Source organism: Trichosurus vulpecula, chromosome 5 (assembly GCF_011100635.1).
Source record: "Trichosurus vulpecula isolate mTriVul1 chromosome 5, mTriVul1.pri, whole genome shotgun sequence".
NCBI lineage: Eukaryota > Metazoa > Chordata > Mammalia > Diprotodontia > Phalangeridae > Trichosurus > Trichosurus vulpecula.
In genome coordinates this window covers 139,232,949-139,249,735 of record NC_050577.1, presented here as the reverse complement: position 1 = coordinate 139,249,735, position 16,787 = coordinate 139,232,949, and the positions used below count along the sequence as shown (strand labels likewise).

Below are 16,787 nucleotides of genomic sequence, written 5' to 3'. Positions count from 1 at the left end.
GCAGTAACTTATGATCTTAATGGGAAGATTTTATGAAAAAGGGAGGAAATGCTTGCAAGCTATTTAGAGCTAGCTTTAAGGATGTTCCTGAAGCAATGTGACTTTATAGTCATCAACTATTGGAACTTGCCTTTAATGGGACTGTTAACTGACTGTTTTTCTGAGTCTAACTCCAGGTGTGAGTATCAAGGAAGGCTGATCCAAGATGGCAGCAGCCCTGTGGGAGGGCAGGCATGAGCTGCAGGTATGATTTCTTGGCAAAGTTGAGGGGGCAACTGTTCAGCATGTGCTGAGGTGGGACCGTCTTGACCTGATGCCTCAACTGAAACCTGGCAGACTAGGACTGGCTCAATGCAGCTTGCAGTTTGACACCCTGGAGTTGACAGGAAGCTGGGGAAAATATGGTCCCCTTACTCTAAGTCCCTACTGTCTTGGTGGCAAATTTCTATAATCAGAAGGTTTTGTAAGTCTATTAAAATAGTTGATTATGGAACATCTTAGATTACTCTAGGACTGGGACTAGTGTTGTTAGGTTTTTTTTTCTTGGAAATGGTATGGAGACAATTAGGTCAAGGGCTTGTGAGGATATTTTGTTATTTGGTTAATATCATGCTTGCCTAAAGCTTTGTTACAATTAGTAAGGTTAAAAGAAGAATGGCTTGTGGTTTATTTCGTACATGCCATCAAAGAAACATGGCATGACTAAAAGTTTTATATATGTACTGTGTTAAGAATTGGTTATCTAATGTATTTAGGTAGGTGCTGGAGTCTGCTGTTAATTCCTTAGTGAAATATTATCCTCCTGGTGAGGAAATGTTAATGTAAAGTATGTTAAGTAAAGTATGTAGGGAGTTAATGTAAAGTATGAGGAACTGGGTTCTGATGTAAAATTTCTTAAACATGGCAATTGGCCAAAGTTCCAATTTTGAATTTGTAAAAATGATCAGGGTATAAGGATTAGAAAATTGTGCCAAGGTAACTTTTGTAGGAGAATGGAAAGAAAGCTGGTTCCTACAAGAAGGCAAGAAGAAGATGCTGGAGATGGCTGGAACAAATACCAAGGACCAGAAGACTTCACTGATGTTCCCTGCCAGACAGCTTATGGGAAGAGACTTTTGAATCTTAAAGGGACAATTGCATTATCCTTTTCTTTTGGGTCTCTGTATCTGTATTTACAAAGGGGACTGCCCCCTTTGATTTTTCAATGCGTCGATCAATCCTTCCCATATTTAAGGGGGTGATGATTAAGGAGAAAAATTCAGATGAGAAAGAGAGTAAGGGAATATTAAAAATGTGGAAACAAAAATTTGAATAAAAGAAGAGGGGGAAATTGTAAGAAATGGGAGGAGTTTTGTTTCCACAGAAGTAAAGGTGTGCTTTCCCTGCCCCCCCCCCACCCCAGCTTTAGCAGAGACCAGGCCTCAAGGTCGGTCAGGTGAGAGGTCAGAGGCTTGTACTCATGTGCATACTTTTTGAGAAGGCAGTCTGGGGGATTAGAGAGGCCAAACCCACTTGAACCTGTTCAAGCTTATCTAGGGTCTGGTCTTGGTCAAGAATCCAGGCCTACTGATTTGCATCATTTGCATATGTTAAAGAGGGAAAGTAGGGGAAGTAAAAGAATATAGTTTAATCCTAAACTAAGACAAGGAAAATCTAATTAACTTCACTTTTGCTTCTGTATCCTTATTATCCTATTTATATAAACTGTATAACCTAGGAAAACTACGTGAAAAACAAAGATTGTAAACTAACCATGACTCTAGCAGGAGTGGAGGGAATGGTTACCCCTGCTCCTGCAGCTGTATCAGTGTGAGTGTTCCCGTGAGCACTGCACCCGCTCTCCCGGGGAGCGTAATAAAATGCCTTCCTCTGCCCACTCTGGTCCTGAATTCTTTGGGTGTCAATGGGCAAATCACATGGATTTTCCTAAGGTCAAGTGAAGGGAAGCAACAGGCAGCGGAAGCTCGCCAGGCTTACTCCTGGATCTTGTCTTGGTGTCCTGTGATCCCCACTGTGGTGTTAAGAGGGCTACCACTCTGGATTCCCTTGGGGAACCCTGTGGTCTGCATGGCCTTCTTAAGGGGACATCACATGGGACTTCCGGCCCTGTCTCGGGAGCCTTGTGATCTTACTGCCGTCCTAAGGGGCCATCACTTGGGTCTTCTTTAGGGTCTGACCCCTAGGAGGCCCTGTGATCCCCACAGATTAAGGGATGGCTACCACTTGGTCTTCCTCTGGGAGTCCTGTGGTCTGTACAGCCTTCCCTAGGGATTATCACAGGGTTCTTCTTCAGGACTTTGGCCCTGCCTAGGAAGTCCAGTGATCGCCAAAACCACGTTTCTCACAGGAGGATTAACTATGTCATTATATTGAATATTGATGCCCTAGCAAGATGGAAGAGGTGGGCAAAGCTGTTTGCCCCCAGACTAAAAGGGCTCAGTCTGACTTGTATTTTGAGTTCTTCTGTCTCTCCTTTTTTGGGTTTTTCTTTCAACTTGCCCTTTGCTTTCATGTCTTGATGGTATCAGTGCTCCTGTCTACCCTTTAATTGACCTTGGGTTAGAAAACTAAGCTTATTACAAATACTAATAATAGCACCTGCCTCACAGGGTTGTTGTGAGGATAAAAATGAAATAATATTTATAGAGCACCTTGCAAACATTTGGCACAATATAAGTGCTATCATCATTACCATCATTACTTAAGCTTGAGTGTTCAGAATCTGACATTTACTTTAAAAGTTCAAAAGCTTTGATATTCCTTCAGGATGCTGACAGTGTTTTGGATAAAATGACCTCTGGATAAGTAGGATGTCAATGTATACATTTCTGGGGCAGGGTAGGAATCATCCAAACAAGAAAGTTTCTGAAAATATCATAGCAGGGCACAAGCTGAGTTTTGGGGGGGGGGGGGGGGGGGTTTGTTGTTGTTTTTTTATTGGAACGCTAGTGAGAATATAACCCCCTCCATTTATGGAACCTGCCTTATAACATATAGTCTTAGGGAGTTGCCTAAGTGCACTGAGAGGTTAAGTGACTAATCTAGGGTCATGCAGTCAATGTATCAGAAGCAAGACTTGAACCGAACCCAGGTCTCTTTGACCTGGACAAGTGAAAAATTCAAAGAAAGACCTTACAGGGTGCTGTTAAAAAGAACGGTAGGTTACATGCTTCAATCTCTTAGTAGAGAGTAAGCCAGAGCACACAGTGCTCTATTTTCTCCACAGGGTATCCTAAGGGGTCCAAGTGTCTCTGCAGCAACTGAAAATATACCTGGATTTAAACAAAACATCATAACCAAGTCTTTCATTTGGTAAAAGAACATGGAGTTCCTAGGAGACAAGATAGAAAGATATGGGTGGGATTTTAAAATAATTAGAGGGTTCAAAGTTAGGTGAATGAATTGAACCCAAGACAATAAAGATCCAAATCAATCTGATGGAATACTTCTTCCATTAGTGAGTTCCAAGGGCATGCTCTAGGCCCTAAGTTATTTAACACTTATCAGTGATTTGAGTGACGGCACAGAGGGCATCAAATCTGCAGGTGACAAAATGTGACACATATGCCTGTCTTTGGTACTGCTGCACCTCTGCCACTCTTCACGATTATTCAAGGACCACTGAACAGCAGCACAGCAATCAAGATCCAAAAATATTTTGGCAGGCTACAATGAAGGATCAAATATAATAAGATTAAATTTAATAGGGCAGCAAGATGGTTGAGTGAACCATGTCTCCAAAAAATTAGAAATGTGCCAATGAAGCAAAAGATAAAACTAGCAATCATTCATTAAATGAGAGAAAAATAAGCTCCTACAAGAAAATGACCATAGCAGAAGAGATACTGGCTTACTATCCCATATGCTTTTTTGCAAACGCCATTTCTTTTGTCAACGCTAGAGACAAAAGGTGATCTGAGACCAACAGCAGTTTGGGTGGACCCATACCACAGGCCCTCATCAGACTCTATCCTTGTTTTTCTCTTCTGACTTCCTAGGATATCTCCCATGCATGGGCATTGCTGCAATAGTTACAGAGACAGAAGACTACTGGGATTAACACTAGGTGGGCAGGCCCTCACCAACTGCATTCAGCAGCCAAGCTAGCATCTACCAATAACCTCATGGGGTCTTCCCTTGGCAGGAATTAAAGACTTTACGAGGAAAAAAATACAGAGAAAATGAGCAAGCAAAGAAAAAACAGGAGTAACACACCCAGAAATGTGATCCTCAAGCATCAGAACTTCCAAGTCAGAGAAAAAATGCTCCAAGTGGGAGAGAAAATACAAACCACAGAACCACATTAGAATCAGATAACTCCAGATGTTAGTGGGGGATATTCCAAAACAGCAAAAGAGAATGAACAACCCCAGGTTATCTTTTAAAAATGAGCATAACGGAGGTAGGAAGAGTATTTTTAATAGAATTTGTTACTTTCAAGAACTTAGATGAAAAATCAAGAGTGATAAAAATTTTCAAAGACTCATTCAAGTTAGATGGCTTGGATTAGAATTAATTATGCTTCAGATGAATTAAAAAAGGGAAAGCAATCTTATGTAACCTCACCCAAGACAACAGCTTAAAAAATTACAGTTGAGAAATAAGCAAGGAAACTGAATTATGCTTAACAGCAAATATTAAGTATATGTACACCTGCCTCCCTGCCCCAACTCAGTACAATATTTAAGCTTTTGAAGGAAAAACTAAGGGCTATGTAGCAAGATAGTAATTGTTGGGCCCTTCAATATACTGCTTCCAGAATGAGACAAAAAGATAAAAAAGATAAAGTATTTGAGGCTATCAGAGATCAATCAATAAACATTTATTAAAAGCCTACTATTTGCTAGGCACTATGCTAAAGGCTGGAGATGAAAAAGGCAAAAGAAAGTGTCTGCTTTCAAGTGGGGGAGGAAGGGGCATGACATGCAAACAAATGTATACAAAGCAATCTCTATATACAGAATAAAAAGGAAATAATTTAACAGAGGGAAGTCAGATTAATTAAGAGGGGTTAGGAAAGGCTTCCTGTAGAAGGTAAGATTTTAGTTGGGTTTTAAAGGAAGCCAGGGAGGTCAGCAGTTGGAATGGAAGAGGGAAAATGTTTCCAATATTGGGAAAGTCAGAAAGAAGGTGTAGAGCCAAGAAATGGAATATCTTGTTCATGAAGCTGCCAGGAAGTCAGTGTCACTGGACTGAAGAGTACATGTCAGGAAATAAGGTGTAGAAGGGCTGGAAAGATAGGAGGGGACTAGGTTATGAAGAATTTTGAACGTCAAACAGAGCATTTTGTATTTGCTCCTAGGGGCAACTGGAAGCCATTGGAGTTTACTGAGTAGGGAAGTGACATGACTATCTATGAAAGACCTATAGTGATTATTGAACAGAAAGCTTCAAGAATACTTATTTTTGGCAACATGTAGCAAACCTTTACAATAACTGATAATGTACTAAGATTTAAAGAATTATAATTTGGATAGAAACCAAAGAGATCAGTCTTAAATGGAAACTAGATAATTTTATCCTAAACAGAGATGCCAAAGAACAAATCAGAGAAAAGATAAATAAACATCACAAAATTTATGATAGTAGCTAAACTAGTTCCTGGGGGAAAGAGGGTCAATATGTATGTGTGTGTGTGTATGTAAAAACACACGTATACATATGTATGTGTATACACACAGAATACGTAGAGGGTAAAAATGCAAAAAAATGCAAAAAAAAAAAAACCCTTGAATACCAAACAACTGCAATAAAAATGGAAATTCTGAAAAATCAGAGATAGCAACCAAATTGAAAATATAAAGACTACTGAGCTGACAAAGCTAGGAGCTATTTTTGAAAAAGAACAATAAAACAGATCGACCATTCACTAATTTATTTTGCCTTTAATAAAGAGAAAACTAAACAGCCAAGATTTTAAAAAGGAAACAAAAAAATTGAAAGTAAAAGAAAACTGTTAGAAACTACCACGTCAAATTATACACCAATAAAATTTAGATGAAATAAATATTTACAGATATAAAATGCCCAAATAAACAAAAAAAAGGAAATGGAGACATTCCCCGGTATAGTTGGATATACAGGTCCTAATACCACTATGATCCTAAACCAAGGAAAATAAGGTAAATTATAGACAAATATAATGAATAAATACTTATGCAAAAGCAAGGAAAATACTAGCAAAAAAGTTATCAATATGTTCCAAAAATTCATTCACTATGTTCAAGTTGGATATATGCCAGGAATGCAATGGTTCAACATTAGAAAAAGTATTAAGATAATAAATCATAACAAAAAAGGCATGATTTTTTTTCAGTATATGCAGAAAAAAACAGCTAGCATTATTTTTGTAATGGAGAAATGGAGAAATATGAGGAACTTTTCCCAATGTGGTTGAGAGTAAAACAGGATGTCCATTATATTCACTTCTACTGAAAAAAAGACAAGAAAAGAAAATTGGAGGACTAAACAAAGGCAAAGACGAAGCACAATTATCTCTTTTGCTGTCAAGTGTAGCTTATTTAGAGAATTCCAAAGAATCCAGTAAAAAACAAACAAACAATACCGTAAGATTATAACTTCACAAAAGCATGACATAAAAATCTTCACTGAACAATACCAGAGAAAAGAAATGGTAAAAAGAAATTCCATTTAACAGAGAACGCATTTGGAAATTTATAACTACAAAGGAAGTTTTGCAGAAATAAAAATGATTTAAATAATTTGAGAACTATTCAATTTTCATCACAAAGCCATCCCAATATGGTAAAAATGACTACATTACACAAATTACCCTATAAATTCAATGTTATAAATTAACAGAGGAATCTTTTATTTATTTAGAGGAATAAAGGTCAAGAATATTGAGGAAAAAAAATTTAGAAAGGGGAAGACTTGCACACTACTACAAAGCAAAGATTATGAAAACTATCTGGCCCTGGATTAAGATTAGTGGAAGACAGCGGATGAGCAACAATTAAATTATGCAGTCTATTTACAACTCTAATCTAGTTCAATCCCTTAATTTTACAGATGAGGAAATTGAGGTTCTGTTTGCTTGCTGACAAGGTAATATAACTAGCAGCTAATAGTAGAGTGGAGACTAAAGCCCAGGTTACTAATAGTTTTCAACCATACCATGCATCTAAAGAATGACTACAAAATTAAACTATAGAAAATCCTTGGGATCTGATATAACATACATGAATATATATTAATATATTCATTGATCCAATTTTCTCCCAAACAGGGTCAATAAAAATACAAGCTGTTTCTGGATTCTGATTTGGTTACGCAAGTATTTAGCACACCGTGGAACACTCAACATACACTGAAGAGTAGCTGGCTTAAAATACACATAAGCTAAATGTTAAAGCTACATGAAATTAGATTTACTTTCACTTCAATTTGTTTCCTAGGTGATAACATGCATTTTCAGATTTTATCTTTGTATGTTTCACACAAACAACAAGAACACAAGAATTTGCTGAATTCATTGTAAGGACCTCCTTTATTGTAAACGTTCACCTTGTAGACCCATGGCACTATAATTAAGAATCTTAGGGCTTCATAGACTTCATTTCCGTCAAGCAATAAAGGCCCAAAGCCTCAAATTTATAGAAGAGAAAAATATGGCAAAGGAATGTTAAGCAGTTTCCTCAAGGTCATTCTGTGAAGCAGTTATAAAGGTGGGAACTAAATTTACTCTAACTTCACAGGGTTCCTATAGGATAGAACAAAGGAAACTAACTGAGGGAGTGTAGAGCAGGAGAAGATTTTTAAAGTGGTTATAATCTAGATGAAATTAGTACTGTATTTTAACTGAATGAAAACTTATCATGACCAAGGGAAGGATTTCTAGGAAGGGAAAGTAGAAGAGAGAGGGATACACTGAGAAATGTAGGTGATGTAAAAATAAAAGATATCATTAAAAAAGTTTTTTAGAAGATTATATTAGGTAAAGGGTTGGGGATGATATATTATGGATTTACTCTATGGGGCACAGTGTTAGTGCAAGTAATGCTGTGAAATGTATTTTTGAATATCCCATACTTGGAATGCAGCAGTGATTTTTGTATTGCTGATCTGTAGTCAGATAAGAAAAGTCCGATTTCATCAGCATTGGTTAAATGGGTATAGATATTTTTAAGGAGTATTGAAATGGCTGCAAATGGAATAGTCTAGAACATGTACTACATTAAAAAGGCCTCCAATTTTAAAATTACAAAGCTCAGCATACCCTCCTACTGATCCATAATGATTATATTCCTTATGACTGATACCCAAGTTTAAGCAAAAATAGTAAGCTGGTACCCTATGAATTTCATATAACCTACAAAAACAATTTTGGGCTGCCAAAGAATGTCTGTATTTTTATTCATCTAATTAATCTCAATTAAATGAATGAAATTCAATTGTATACTCTTTAATTGTCCATTCTGAACATCTAATTATATGTTATCTTCTATTATTGTGTGCTAGACACATAGTAGGCACTTAAGTATTATTTGCTGTACTAAATGTGCCATGCTGACAATTCCTAAGCATTTATTACTATGGTAATACTTTATGTAGCTGACTCAATTAGTTTATGAAGTTGCAGTTTCTCATTTTTCTCCTCTATTTTCAATATAAATTGTTCAAGAATTAACTGAAAATACATAATACTACCATAAGGCTGATCTGTCTGAACTCAATGCTTCCATTCAAAGAACTTCCTTATATAGGATCACTGTACTTTTATGTTAAAAAAAAGTTCAGCTATTTAGCTAAAATTAAACTGAAATTCTAAGGTGAAAGAATACATTTTCACAAAATTTACAGAAAATACATTTTGTTTTTGACCACAAAACATTTCTTTTGATTACATTTAAGCTTAGCATGACCAAAATTAATTCAACTTAAGGGCAGAGGTGGCAAAAAGCTTATTTCCACTGAGGGTCTGATATCTAAGATATATAGACAATTAACAGAAATACATGAACAAGGCCATTCCCCAATAAGTATTCAAAGGACATAAACAATCATCCAAAGAATTGCAAATTATTAACAGCTATATTATATTCACAGTCAAGAAGGCTGGGAACGTATTTTGCATCTATCAAAACCTGAAATTCCCACCAGACAGAATAATGATCATGAAATCCAATGAGAAGCTATATTGAATGACTTTTTCCACCGCAGAATTACACAAAGTCATAGATGAACTCAAAGGCAAAAGGAAAAAAGAACACCTGCAAAGCCAGTGTCATCTCAGGCAAACAAGCCAGCATTTCTCAGCAATACCATGGAAGACAGATTCAATAAGAAAGCCACAGAGGGACTAGAAACTAGACCTTGGAACCTTGACCATGCTATTTATTACAAGGCATTTTAAAAATTTGTTCTGGTTTTTCACTAGGGAGGTGGATCAGGAGGGGAAACAGTAACAGGGATACAAAAAGACAGGGACCAAGAATCCTGTATTCAAACCAGGTCAGCTCAGATACGAAGTGGCTCCAAAGTCCTTACCATGCTGTCTTGAAATGCCATAGAAGGCCCTGAAAATGTAGGATTATAAACCTCAAAGATTCAGGTGGGGCCTGACCCAAGGAAGTGAGAGAAGTCAGTTCAGGAAAGCTAGGTGACTCAGGGTAAAACTAAGGAGGGCTAACCACCCCACTCAAAAGTTCAACAGGGAACCTGGACCTGCCACAAATTCCCAGCTCAGTTTATCCTACTGCTGAGTAAACCTAAGACCTCAATCAACCCATATAAAAATTACCGTAGAAACAGAGATCCCGTCCCCCCCCCCCCCAAAGAAGAAAGTAACTCTATAACAGATGAAAGAACAAACTCAAGCAAAGGTAGATTTTCCAGAAGGACTAGATGAATACCTAGAAGAAACAAAGCAAAAGATTAAAAAAAAAAATCTTTGGAGAAAAGACTTGGAAAGAATAGTTTAGAAGATAAAATGGTATAACGTATAATATTACAATAATATTAAATGGCGTACATATCATACAATATACATCATATAATATTATACAATATATAATATTATAAAAGGACAACACTGAAAAAAAAAAACCCAACTATGAAAAACTTAAGAACTCTGATCAAAGAAATGACTAACCATGACTCCACAGGACCAATGATGAAGCATACATTAGCTGCCTCTTGACAGAGAGGCAATGGGCACAAAGTGTAAAGGCTATGATACATTTTTGGACACAAGATAATGTGGCAATCTGTTTTGCTTGACTATACATATTAGTTGCAAAGGTTTTATTGTTCTTTGAGGGGAGAGAGAAAAAAAATGTTTGTTAAGTAAAAAAGATAAAATTTATTTAAAAAAAAGAAGCATACATTTTTGAATACAGCCACTGTGCGGATTCATTTTGCTTGACCATGCTATTTGTTACAAGGGAATTTTAAAAACTTGTTCTCCTGGTTTTTTATCTAGGGAGGTGGATTAGGAGGGGGCATGGTAATAAGGATGCAAAAAAAGAGGGCCACAAAAAGACTTTTTTTAAATGCACAGAAGAGAAAAATTTGAGAGAAATGGGAGACATATAAATAACATGGAATTTATTATGTAACTTTTAAAAAGCAAGTGGTATAAAGTGGAGATATATGGTTTCATATACATCCTTCTTTTTGTGTTATGCTGTATATATGAAAAAGCTCTTTTACGTTGTTCACATTCAAAAGTAATGTTACTTAAAGGAATGATGAATGACCTAAATACCTGGAATAATATTCAGCGCTTCTAAGTTTGGCCATGCCAATATAACAAAAATTACTGCCGAAGTTTATCAACAGATTTAATACTACATCAATCAAGCTATCAAAGGGTTTGATAAAATAACCAAATTATGTTGGAGGAAAAAATGAACAAAAAAAGTAGAAATAAAGGGAGAGTAGTACTTTTGGGCCCGAAATTATGTTATAAAACAGCAATTATCCAAAATACTTTTTACTTGTTAAAAAAAATAGATCAATGGAATAGATTGGATAAGCAAGTCAGTAATAAAAGAACTCAATAACCCAGTGTTTAGTAAAACCAGAAAATATGAATCACCTAGGAAAGAGCTCCCTACTTGATAACTGCTGGGAAAACTGAAAAGTGGATTAGAAGACTTTAGCTATCTATAAGATGGATTTACCTCACAGAATCACTTATTCTGATGAAAAGAAAAAAGAGGAATGACCTCAAGAGACAAGCATGGGTACATCATAAACTCACTGATCTATTAATAGTGTTATAAAAGACACAGAGGTTGGAGACAAAGGAAAGTAACAGAGAATGAAAATAAAAACATGGAACTGCTATGAAGAAAATATCTCTGGAACAATAAACCTGGGTTAAAAGGCAGGAAATGCTATGGACAAAAGGGTTTTTAAAACCTACATTGAGAAAAAGAAGAGGATAAAATAAAGGACAGGCCAACTAGCTCAGGGTCGATAAAGATGATGACAAAATAAGACAGAAAAGTAGAAGTATTCAAGTCTTACTTTACTTTTCTTGGCAAAAGAGAATGATCCTTGAATGTGAAAAAGGCAGAGAACAGAGTTGGCTAATACCAAGTTGACACCCAATGACATAGAATCACTGTTTTAAAGCTAATAGAAGCCTTAGAGTCCAGCTAATCCAACTCATTCATTTTATAGATCGGCAAACTGTGGCTCTGAAAGTAATTTGCCCATGATTACATAGGAAATACAAGTGCCTATATCTAGATTCAAATCCAGTTCCTCTGACTTTAAATACAGAGACCTTTCCCTAGTCACAGGGACAAAGCAAAATATGTAGGGGTATAACAAAACAGCATCTAGCTCTTGATAAATTTAAGTCACCAGGCCCACATGAACTATTATTAAGGGTGCATATAAGAATGGGCATTCTGATTGCTCATACCTGTCCTTCACAAACCACAGTGTATGCACTGTGTTCATACAGGGTGCCACATTTTAGAAAGTTAGTCAACACGCATTTATTAAGCATTTATTATGGGCCAGGCACTAGGAATACAAATACTAACAAGCAACAAATACTGAGCAGCATGTTTGAGGAAGAGTAAGTAGGCCAGTGTAATTTAATCATGAATTGTTTGAAGGGCAGTATAACTATGGTTAGGGAATATAACCTGAATGAAGATCCAACATGGAAACAGAGGAGTAGTCAGATAAGGAGAACAATTAGGAGAAGTTAAGTGTCATAAAAAAACTAGAGAGGAAAGTGTGTCAAGGAGGAGATGGTGATCAATAGTGGCTTAGGTTGCAGAGATCAAGAAGAAAGAGGACTGTTAAAGCAGATAGCAGCTAAAGGAGGGTGATCAAGATGTTCAATCATGAGATAATGCCACGTAAGAATTAAATGAAAGAAATGGAGACATTTTAGCCCACAGGAGACTTTTTATGGATGATAATGATATTCTAGGGCTTGAAGGGATATAATAAGGAAAATGAATCGGACTATTCTGGAAGGCCACAGAAGGCAGAACAAGAAACAATGGGGTAGAGGTTGTAAAGAGGCAAATTTATACCACAGTTTCATTCAGGTTGGACTAGAGAGCCACTAAAGCCTCTTACAATTTAGATTCTTATAATTCTGTGAAACTCTCCCTGATCACAAATGGGTAACTTTACCTTCTCTAAGCTTTCTAACATTTTGTTATACCTCTGTTATGGCACTTACCACTTCTAGCCTTGCATAAAGGTTATCTTTGCCCATGTCATCTTCTTTACTGAACTACAGGCTCCTTGAGAAAAGTGACTTATTTAATTCACATAGTAGGAATTAATCAATATATGAACTGAAAGAACAGCTAAAAAAAATTCACAAACACACACAAAACGAGACTGATACCCAGTTTCTAACCTGATTTTGCACTATTCTTTAGTCTCCAGAATTAAATCTTTTGAAAGGCCTTTAGGTACTGCAAAGGATAAAGAAATTATGCAATTTATTAAATGCCTATTATGTGCAGGCCACTGTGCTTGGTACTATAGGGTAGACAAAAAAAGGATAACATGGTTTCCCTATCCTGGAGGAGATATGGTGGTGGGGAGGGGCAAGACAGACATATAAAAAGATATAAAGCAAGGACAGAAATACCAAATAAGTGGTCAATATGCCAAACATCAGAGAAGAAATTCAAGGAATCACAGATTTAGAGCTATAAGATTGCTTAGGTCACCTAGGCTCAACAGACTCATCTGAGGGAGACAGAGAAGTCCCAGTACACAGATATTAAGTGTCAAGAGGAAGGACTGAAAACCAGTTCCACATTACTCTACCCACTGTTGCCACTCTGCCTCTTTAAATAGATGAGACATTAACTAAACTAAACAAATTAAATTCTAAAAGTTCAAAAGCTACAGGTAATTGTGAGTTAGGCTGTTAAACAGAGGAGGTCATATTGAGGTAGCCAGGTCTTGAAGGATGACTACAACTCCAAGAGAAGTGTGTATGAGGGGAGGACAGAGGCATTCTACACAGAGAAATAATATGAATAAAAGCAAAGAGGTTAACATTCTACAGACTTCTGTGGAGGGTACTAAGTAGACTACATTCTCCAGTTGCAACAAAGAATATGTTGAGAGGAATAGCAGGAAGAAAGGCAAGTGGCAGATGAGGAACTGATTATGAATTTAAGTGTAGATCTGGTACTATATTTAGTAGGGAGCTATTGACATTTTTTTTTAGTAAGGGACTAATGTGGTCAAAATACTGTTTTTGGAAGGGTTCTGTAAGATTTATTTAGCCATTGTGATAGAATGAAGAAGGGTGAAACTAGAGACACTAGTTAAGACACTAATAAAACAAAACAAAGGCTTATGCTAGGGTGCTGGCTGTGAGAAACATTATGAAAGCAACAGCATTTGATGATTGGATTTATCTCTTACGTAGATTAGGATTTTTAATATGCAATTTTGTCTTTACGTGACTCAGCTATGTTGAATACTCAAAATTGTAAGTTACATAAAGTACATTTTAAAAACTCTACAGTCACTAAAAATCTAGATATTTTAAGAGTCATTGATCACCAAAAAGATAGAGGGGAAAATGCTTCTGGATTTGCCTGATTTTTAATCCGGTTTATTTAATCCTCTTAACATGACTTTCTTAACTGAGATCTAAAAACAATAGAATAAATTTAATCATAATCAGCTTTCCTCATATTCTTTCTTAGTATTCAGGTTGTATAATCTGGAAGATCACATTTCATTTATATTTTAAATCTAAAAATACTTTCTTACAAAGTAGATTGTTATATGATCCAGAACGAATAGTAAATAAATAACGTTTATGATAGATATTACTCATTCCATGTATGTAGGAAGTGCCACTACAGTAATGCAATATGAATTTTCAAACACTCAGAATGTAATAATAATAATGATGCCTTACAGTAATAAATATTTCTTTTTCGTCCATGGATATGGCAGATTAAATGCTCCTAATTCCCTCAAGCAGTTAGGACATTACTCCCTACCTCTCATTCTACTACTACCAGAGTACAAAGCCTTTGTTAAAATAGAGACAAGCAAATGGGGAAGACATTATTAGCAGCTAAATGAAATTGTGAAATTGTCTCTGTAATGCGGCCAAAAGGAGAGACAGGCAAGGAGCCCCAGGAGGAAAGTGAGCTTTCTTGGAGTTAGATGAGTTGGGTTCAAATTCAGGCTCAAGTCATTATCACCTGTGGGACTGAGCAAGTTCCTTAAGTTCTCTGGGCCTTGGTTTTCTCAACTAAAAAGTGAGAGAGCTGGGCTAGATGACCACTGCAATTCCTCTGGGTTCTAAATCTGTGATTCTATGAACAATATAGAACATTAAAATCTTGTTACTCAGCATTTGGGCTAATAAGAATTATCAATAAATGGGAATTTACTATACCACTGGAAGTAAAGATGCTTATTACATTCAGGTTAAATTAAATTAAGATAGATTTGGCTAGCTTTAATTTTACGTTCTCAAAGTGAAATCAAAATCTGCTCATCAAAGCATTAAGTGAATACACAACTTCATAATTATTTGCAAACAAACATTATTTCATTGGTTTATCATGTATACATTTACATTATCATATTATAATACCATTTCATGAAACAAAAAAAAAATCAGAAAACTTACTCAGTTATATATTCAGGGTTTGTAAAGCTGAAGTTGGTTAAATGATCTTCAAACTTAGATGAATCGTTAACACTTAAGGCTGGTGCACTCTTAGCAGCAAGCACAGCTCTTTTTTCATCTTTTTCAAGGGCTTTCTTCTTTCCACCATTTTGGAAATATTCTCTGCATACACTAAAGGAAAAACAAAGTTACATACAACAGTATATAAATACAAGAAAAAGAAAATTATGGTAAAAGTATAAATTTAATGAACTTAAGATTAAAGAATGCCGGTTGGATATTATAATTAAACCAAAAGTTTATTAAGCATGCTCTAAGAAAGTTCAAATTGATTACAGAATATCAAGAAAGAATGAAGGGTATTAACAAAAAACGGTGATGACAAAAATAAGGTCTTTATTGTTTGGTACCAAAAAAGATACCTCTACTGTATGAGGGCATTTATATATTTTTCTGGACTTTCTTAAGCAGAAATTAAATTCCTTGTAGAGAGATATAGGTTATATCATTCATTATTATCTATAAAATTATAATAGTCTTGTAAAATGATAAAGAATTCCTATTATTTGTCAAAGCAGCATAATTTAAGAAATATGATTTTTAATGAAAATATACCAAAGAGATAACCTTTGGTATACCAAAAGGTAAACTACAATAAAAATGTATTAACAATCTACCAACTGGAACCAAATATGACTACCTCCTTGCTAATGTAACTACATACAACTATGTGAGACAGCATAATGTGTTTTGGAAAGACACAGACAAATAGTTGAATTTAGCCATTTCTATAATTTACAAATTTCAACATAATCATCAATCTGATTTTCTACCACACTGAAAATATTCCCAAGTTAGAGATTTCATAAAATGCAATGATTCAGACCATGAATAACCACAAAAGAATGTTGTTTTGATGAGTAACCCTTGGAGGATAGGTCAGACATAAAAGGTAATGACATTATAAGACAGAATTTGGTTATTGTTTTGACCAAAACTAAGCATGACTTTATGAACATCTCATATTACAGATGATATGTAAGTACATTCAAATGATGGTCCCTTATATTAACAAACAGTTCTAAGTATATAAATATGGATGCAAAATATAATTCATAGTGTAAATTGTAAATATCAGAGCCACAGATACTAAGTTAATGGAACAAGAACAATTCACCATAACTCAAAAGTATTACATAGAATACCAATAAATTGATTCTAAATTATTTTGGTCTTCTTTACTATCTGAAAATAGCCAAAAGCACACAGAAAGTTCAAATTAGCCATCACTATAGCATTTTCCCCATTATGGTCCAATGTGCTTGAGATTAAGAATACAGCCAACCAAATTTCCTCTTTTGATATAATAACTACAACTAGCAAGCCAAAGGAATGCTATAATTAGATGCTGAATACTAAGATTTCAGTGAAACATTTAACAGTATTCTCATGTTATGCTTGGATATAAAATAGAACGATATGAGATAGATTAGCAGCCTTCAAAGTAGAGGCCAAGGGTCCAATCCCAAGGAGAAGATAAGAGTGTATCCCACCCACCTTGCTATAGCCAATCATGGAGTTTGTTTCTAACATAAGTACACCTACTCTTTTATCCATTAATATGTACCCCGAATCCTACCAACCTATCAATAATTTCTTCCCCACT

General features: G+C 35.7%; 1 protein-coding gene across 1 annotated transcript in view; it reads right to left on the bottom strand.

Annotated features, from left to right (window-relative positions):
- The window catches only part of BMT2 (base methyltransferase of 25S rRNA 2 homolog), a 69,212-nt gene that overhangs the window by 27,037 nt on the left and 25,388 nt on the right, over positions 1-16,787 (bottom strand). Inside the window, exon 3 of the mRNA XM_036761653.1 lies at positions 15,122-15,292. Coding sequence (XP_036617548.1) covers positions 15,122-15,292 — 171 coding nt within the window. The remainder of the gene's footprint in view (positions 1-15,121; positions 15,293-16,787) is intronic.